This window comes from Dipodomys ordii, unplaced genomic scaffold (genome assembly GCF_000151885.1).
Source record: "Dipodomys ordii isolate 6190 unplaced genomic scaffold, Dord_2.0 Scaffold139, whole genome shotgun sequence".
In the NCBI taxonomy this organism is placed as follows: Eukaryota; Metazoa; Chordata; class Mammalia; order Rodentia; family Heteromyidae; genus Dipodomys; species Dipodomys ordii.
Window position 1 is genome coordinate 4,127,127 of NW_012267355.1, and position 7,774 is coordinate 4,134,900.

General features: G+C 41.5%; 1 protein-coding gene across 1 annotated transcript in view; it reads left to right on the forward strand.

Annotated features, from left to right (window-relative positions):
• Nucleotides 1–455: 455 nt before the first annotated feature.
• The window catches only part of Frrs1 (ferric-chelate reductase 1), a 29,547-nt gene continuing 22,228 nt past the window's right edge, over nucleotides 456–7,774 (forward strand). The window contains exons 1-5 of the mRNA XM_013031409.1: nucleotides 456–526; nucleotides 693–888; nucleotides 2,487–2,623; nucleotides 4,696–4,790; nucleotides 6,879–7,026. Coding sequence (XP_012886863.1) covers nucleotides 693–888; nucleotides 2,487–2,623; nucleotides 4,696–4,790; nucleotides 6,879–7,026 — 576 coding nt within the window. The 5' untranslated portion in view covers nucleotides 456–526. The remainder of the gene's footprint in view (nucleotides 527–692; nucleotides 889–2,486; nucleotides 2,624–4,695; nucleotides 4,791–6,878; nucleotides 7,027–7,774) is intronic.

Below are 7,774 nucleotides of genomic sequence, written 5' to 3' on the forward strand. Positions count from 1 at the left end.
GATATGTAAATCCATAAGGAGACATTCCTTTACACTTTCTGAGATGAAGTAGAATAAAACCTTACCTTTTTAGGGACTGGTTTATCATTCCATATTCATGAAAGCGATTATGCATTGACTTGTTTGTCAGATTTGGACTGTAGTTTCATTTTGTTAAAACAACCCTGAGCCAGGCCCTGGTGGCTCACGACTATAATCCTAGACTGAGATCTGAGGATTGTGGTTCAAAGCCAGCCTGGGCAAGAAAGTCCATGAGATGCTTATCTCCAGTTAAGCACTAAAAATAAAGAAAGCTGGAAGTGGAGCTGTGACTAGTGGTAGAGCATTAGCCTTGAGCATCAAAGCTCAGGGACTGCCCCCAGGCCCTGAGTTCAAGCCCCAGGCAGCACAGAAACAAAGAAACAAAAAACAACTTTGAAGGAGATGATTTTAGTTTCTTTATGTTTCAGGTACAAAAAGTAGAGACTTCAGTGATTTGCCCCATATCTCACAGTTGGTATTTGGGAGAGTTGAAATTCAAATCCAGGTCAGGCTTTGCACGTCCCATTCTTGTATTATGGAGTTTGAGATTATGGGGGTAGCTGGACATTGGAAGCAAATAATTCTGTTGAATCTCTTCTTTCCCAGTGTTGGGAAAGCTTTTATGTTTTAATTCTAAGTGAAAATGTTATGCTTCTCATCTTCTTTTTAAGATGGCATCTCCTGGATTTGCCCTCAGTGCCTTCATGCTTCTATGGCTCATTAGATCTGTAGTGAATTATCCCAATGGGAAAGTCACACAGTCTTGTGATGGCATGATTCCCCAACATGGCCACAGCCCACAGTCGGAGCCCATCCATCGCCTCACAGTGAGTGACAGGACATTCAGACCAGGAGACAAGATTGAAGGTAGCTGCTGTGCTGGGAATAACTCTTTGCATGTTGAATTTTACTCTTTTATGGCTCACTGAATCTTTATCATTGAATCATGATGATTTCATTTTAATGTATTTATTCAGTGGATATGTGTGTGTGTGCGCGTGCATGTGTGTGTGTGTGTGTGTGTACTGGGGCTTGAACTCAGGGCCTCATGTTCTCACTTGGCTTTTTTGTAGGCACTCTGTTTACTTGAGTCACACCTTCACTTCCGGCATTTTGCTGATATATTGGGGATGAAGTATCTCATGGATGTGCCTCAGCTGGCTTTGAACCATGATCCCAAGGTCTCAGCCTCATGTAAAGCTAAGATTACAGGCAGGAGCCACCTGCAGCCAGGCTATTGACTTGTTTTGTAAGATATCATCTTGTATTTGTCACTTGTTTTGGTTTTGTTTACTACAGATGACCATTTTATTTAAATGTATCCACTCTCTATTCAGAAGTGTTTTTTTTTTTTGTCAGCTGGGTGTTGGTGACTCATGCTTATTTATAATCCTAGTCACTCATGAGATGCAGATTGGAAGGATCATGGTTTGAGGCCAGCTACGTGCAAAATTTGCAGGATCCCATCTCAATCAGTATCTGGGTACAGTGGCTCAATCTGTCATCCCAGACCTGTGGGATTTTGAGATCTAGAGTATCAGGGTTCCAGGCTAGGTACTATGCCCTCCCTCCCCTGCCCCCCGCCAAAAAAAATTCAAGAGACCTCATCAAAGCAGAAAAGCTGGGTGTAGTAGCACACACCTATCATCCCACCTTCCCAGTACGAAGTGTAAATAGAAAGGTCATAGTTTCAGTCAGCCCAAGTGAAAAGTGATAACCTATCTCAAAAACTAGCTGTAGCAGTGAGGGCTGGAGTTATAGCTCAGGTGGTAGATGCTTAGCCAGTGAGCCCAAAAGTTTTATTATTGTTTATGTACATATGTATATTTATTTACTTGTATTTATTAACATATTAACATTATATCCACTCAGTGCCACTAGCTCAGTGGAGGAAGAAAATTACATTTTATCTTGTTTGAAATGTAATTTAGAGCCCTTGTCTTAAAAGAAGTCATATAGTCTCTTGTGTTTCCCTGACTATTCCAACAAAATGTAGGCTGAGTGTTGAAGTGCGTTTGTAATAGCAAGCCTTCATTTCTGCAGTTCTAGAAATACAGAGTATCAATAAATACTCTAATAGAAAAAAATACCTGAAGAAATAAGCATGGAAAACTTGTGTTATATGTATCTCTTAGAGTTTCACATTGCACAGTAGATTATTAAAGACCCCACAGGATTTGCAGTCAAGAAACACATACTGAATTGAATCTAGTGTTTTCCAAAGTAAAATTTTTCCCCTGTAGACTGCCCCCTGGTGGCCACCTGTGTTGTTACCGTATTAACCCATTCTGGAGTACAGATCCTGCAGAAGGTAGGTTAGAGCATCTAGCCTGTGCTAACTCGTTTTCTCTCCAGGAGCAGTTTTACATATGCATACCCCATTCTAATTGTGATGGGTTTCCCATCCTCATTCTTCTCTGGGATATAACTAAGTCTTCTAACCTGATTTTTAATCTGTTTCTCAGTTACTCTGTCGGGACCACCATTTAAAGGCTTTCTCTTAGAAGCCCGGGATGCTGAACGCTTGAGTGGCCCTCCTATTGGCTCCTTCACAGTGATTGACAGCCAGGTGTCACAGCTTCTGACTTGTGAGGATGTACAGGTTTGTCTTTCCTTTTGAAATTAATTTCTGCTAATTTCCTTGGGATCTTTTTTTCACTGTGGGGTGGTGCTGATCTTACCGTGTGCTGTAGACGTTTAGCCAGACTCACAACGATCACATGTTCTCTAATGTATTTGTCCTATGGGTTTATATATCAACATCCTAGAGAAATGCTTGCGATGATATTTACTTTTTATGAATGATATTTACTGATTTATGTGTGTCACTAATGTGAGGAGCTTTTGTTGTGGTAATTTCATAAGTGTGCACAATGTACTTTTTTTTTTTTTTGGGTGCCAATCTTGGGGCTTGAACACAGAGCCTGGGTGCTGTCCCTAAGCGTTTTTGTGCTCAAGTCAGGCACTGTACCTCTTGAGCCACAGCTCCACTTCTAGCTTTGTGATGGTTAATTGGAGAGAAGAGTCTCATAGATTTTTCTTCCTCAGGTGTCTTCTAACTGTCATCTTCTTAAATCTCAGCTTCCTGAGTAGTTGGAATTATAGACATGAGTGACCATCCTCTAGCTGTATCATGCACAAAAACTTTCCTTCTTTTGTATTGTAATGTCTTTGTATCTGGTTATTTAAGTTTATTTATTTATTTATTTTTTTGTCAGTCGTGGGGCTTGAACTCTGGGCCTGGGCACTGTCCCTCAGCTCTTCAGCTCAAGGCTAGCGCTCTACCACTTGAGCCACAGCACCATTTCTGGCTTTTTTTCTGCTTCTCTGGTGCTACAGAATTGAACCCAGGGCCTCATGCATGTGAGGCAAGCACTCTACCACTGAGCCAACTTCCCAGCTCTAACCTGTTTATTTTGAACTCATGCCCTTACATGTGATTGGGACAGTTGGACACAGGATGTGTAGAAAGTAGAACATGTGTAATTGGGACACACGTGAGTGGCACCATGTGATAATTTAGGCTAGGACATACACAGGTGAGTGAAGAGAAGAGAAGAGAGAAGAGAGCCACAAGCAGAGTTTCTAAGAGGGCAGAATCCTTAAACTAGGTTTTAAAGAATGTGTGAAAACAGGCCAGGTGCTGGTGGCTCAAGCCTGTAATCCTAGCTACTCAGGAGGCTGAGATCTGAGGATCGAGGTTTAAAGCCAGCCCAGGCAGGAAAAGTCCTTGAGACTCTTATCTCCAGTAAACCACTCAGAAAACCGGAAGTGGCCCTGTGGCTCAAGTGGTAGAGTGTTCGCCTTGAGCTGAAGAGCTGAGGGACAGTGCCCAGGCCCAGAGTTCAAGCTCCAAGGCTGACCAAAAAAAAAGTATGAAAACAGGGTGTGGCAGCTCATACCTGTAATCCCAGACACTAGGGTGGCTTAGGTTTTGAGACTGTCTCAACACAGATGAAACACAGCCCTTGCCTAGCAAGTACTAGGCCTAGTGTTCTACCACAGAGCAACTTAGAGTCATCAGAGAGGAAAAGAAAGGAAACAAGTTTCTAAAAAGAAAATGGGAAACAAGCTTGTTTAAGAATAAGGAATTCTCAAATATGTATTCATAGCTGTATTCTAAAATATGTATTCTTTCCAGTTTTTAAAATGGAAGAATCCTTTGCATTTTATTTGTGTTTATTAGTTGGAGGGACATTGATAGTGTGGCAAAAGATCAGGCTATTATATATATTTATTCATTTATATTCATTTATATATTTTTTATTCATTTATATAATGTTTACACATATAAATGTATAAGATGCATTTGTATAAATGATTATTTATTGTTAATATAAAGACAATATACAGTGAGATTACAGTTACATAAGTCAGGTAAAGAATACATTTCTTTTTGGACAAGTCACCCTTTCCCTCTCTCTCTTTCTGTTTTTCCCTCATGCCCCTACTCACAGTCTCTGTAACAACACATTCAATATCCATGACTCTCTTCAGTTCTTAAATATCAGAAGACTAATTTGTTCACAGAGCAAACTAGCAATATGTTGTCAACTGATCCGTGTGAATGTACTGAGTGTTCACCAGATTGCCAAGGAATGATAATTACATTGCAAAGCCATGGTGGTGGGCTGTTGGATGATGAAACAGTAGTTCCTCTGCATTTTATTTCAGAAATCAGCTGTGAGCCACAGAAGTTCATCCAAGAAAACAGAAGTGAGAGTCTATTGGAATGCTCCAAGCAGTGCCCCAAATCATGTACAGTTTCTGTGAGTAGAAGAATTGACATCTTTCTAATCAATATAATCCAACCATAATGGATTGTTCTAGTTTCTATGCTAGTCAACTGTATAAGAGAGTTTTGGTATAGTAGTGACACCATCATAACAATAAAGGATTTTATTTTATTTTTTTTGGGTCCGGTTGTGGGGTCTGAACTCTGGGCCTGGGCGCTGTTCCTCAGTTCTTCAGCTCAAGGCTAGTGCTCTACCACTTGAGTCACAGTGCCACTTCTGGCTTTTTTCTTTTTGCTTATGTGGTGCTGAGGAATCGAACCCCAGGGCCTCATGCATGCAAGGCAAGTACTCTACCACTGAACCACCTTCCCAGCCCTTAAAGGATTTTTTTTAAAAGTGAGTTCTTGCTTATAGCTTGAATTGGCCCCAAGTTTAAGATCCTCCTGCCTCAGCTTCCTGAGTACTAGCTTTCCAGCCATGTTCCACTAAACCTGGAAGGATAGGCCTTAGTAGACATTTGTGGGATGAATGAAATATTGCACTAATTTGATACTCGTAAGAGCCACCAGTTAATACTTGAATAGCTGATGTATGGAGTAATACTCTTTAAAATATTTACTCCAGGATGGGTGCTGGTGGCTAACCCCTGTAATCCTCGCTGCTTAGGAGGCTGATATCTGAGGATTGTAGTTCAAAGCCAGACTGGGCAGGAAACTCTGTGAGACTCTTATGTCAAATAAACCACCAGAAAACCAGAAGTGGTGCTGTGGCTCAACATGATGACATGCTAGCATTGAGCAAAAGAGCTCAGGGAGAGTACCCAGGCCCTGAGTTCAAGCCCCATAACCAACCAAATAAAAAAGAATGATCCTTGTGTGTGTGTGTATGTGTGTGTGTGTGTGTGTTTATGTGTATGTGTGCTGGTATTGGGGCTTGGTCTCTCAGCCACAGTGCCATCCTGAAGCTTCTGTATTCAGGGCTAGTGCTCTACCACTTGAGCCAAGCTCTAAGTCTAGCATTTTGGTGGTTAATTAGAGATAAGAATCTGAGATTTATCTGCCTGGGTTGGCTTCAAACAGTGACTCTCAGAGTAGCTAGGATTACAGATATGAGCCGTGGGTGCCAGCTTTGTTTCTACTTTAGTATGAGAATGAGAGATCATCCTGAAATGAGGATGATTTTGTTTTTCAGTGTTACAACTTATATTCTAGATGGCCAGAAAAGTAAACCTGAATTATGGGCCTCAGAAGACTTGAACTAATACTTTCACCCTGGTTTTCTATGTGAAAGGAAATGGAATATCCTAAAACCATGTAAAAATTGCTGAGTGTTATAAGAAGCTTAGTTTCAAGGGATAGATGGCTCTCCTTTGAGGTCTTCATTTCCTGCTTAACTTGGTACGAAGGCTCCCCTCCTCCCGCACATGTGTCACGGCTTTGGACCTCTGTGTTGGGTGCAATATGCTGTCTGTGATTGCTGGAAGGTTGCTCGTTCAGCTTCTTTTAGTTTTCCATGTGGTACACCTCCCCTTTGAGGGAGTATGAATAGTACATGATAAAATGATGAGTTAAATGTTCATTATGTGTCAGGGAGCAGAAATCTGTGCGCTTGATTCCCTGAGGCTGGATTAACAACTGTGGCTGTTGTTAATATGCCCAAAGGACAGACAAGTAAGAACTGAGGACAGAGGGAGAGAAACTAAGTTTATCTAGTGATGGGGTAAAAGACTCATTGCAGATTTGTCTTATAAAAGTTGTATGTTCCTAGTTCATTCCCCTTTTTCCCTTTAAAATTCTCTCTGTCTGTCTCTGTCTCTCTGTCTCTGTCTCTCGCTCTCTCTGTACGAATAATGGGACTCGAATTCAAGGCCTGGGTATTGTCCCTTAGTTTTTTCACTCAAGGTGGGGACTCTACCATTTGAGCTACAGCCCCACTTCTGGCTTTTTGGTGGTAAAATTAGAGGTAAGAGTTTCACGAACTTTCCTGCCCGGGCTGGCTTTGAACCGTACTCCTCAGATCCCAGCCTCCTAAGTAGTTCGGATTACAGGATTACAAATTTTGATTTGAGTACAATGGACCACAGACACGGTGTTGTCTAATTTTATTGGTACTGCATTTCAGAGTCACGGTTGTTGAGAAGTATAAAATCTACTGGGTGAAGATTCCTAGTGACGTAATTTCGCAACCGAATGCACTTCCTTTTACGACACCTAAAGCCACCAGAATGCCATTGTCAACATCTCCCCCAGTTTCCCACTTAACCAAACCAGTGAGTAACATTTATTCATTCATGTATTCATTCATTCATTTATTTATTTATACCAAATGCAGTGTGAAATAGCAGCTTTCTTGGAAATGGTGGTTCTATGCCTTCTTTGCAAATTACTCAGTAAGAGGGAGCTGTTTGGGTTGTTATAGCAAGTGTTTGGGTCCAATATATTAAATATCTGTTCTATGGCCCACTCTCTGGGTAGTAAGAATTCTATGTACTAAGCTCCAGAAAATCTCAGCAAGCTTATGAGCTAGAATTCCTTGTAGGCCCTATAATACAAAGGAATCAGTATTGAAAAGTACCTTGGAACAGATAAGGCATGTGCAAAATCATGGGATGAAGCATTTTGCCAAAGGAGATGCTAATCAAGTAGGCTTCCGAATTCAGAAATACGAATGGTTTAAATCTCTTATTAGTGGAGGAGAAGCAAACCTGAGGCTAAGTACTGATTTGTCTGCTTTCTGTGGGTCTTTGAGAAATGTCTCCAGTTTCAGGCTCCGTTTTTTGTGAGAAAAAGAATGAGAAACAGCTGGGCGCCGGTGGCTCACGCCTGTAATCCTAGCTATTCTGGAGGCTGAGATCTGAGAATCGCGGTTCAAAGCCAGCCCGGGCAGGAAAGACCATGAGACTCCTATCTCCAATAAACCACTAGAAAACCGGAAGTGGCGCTGTAGCTCAAGTGGTAGAGTGCTCACCTTGAGCTGAAGAGCTGAGGGACAGAGCCCAGGCCCAGAGTTCAAGCCCC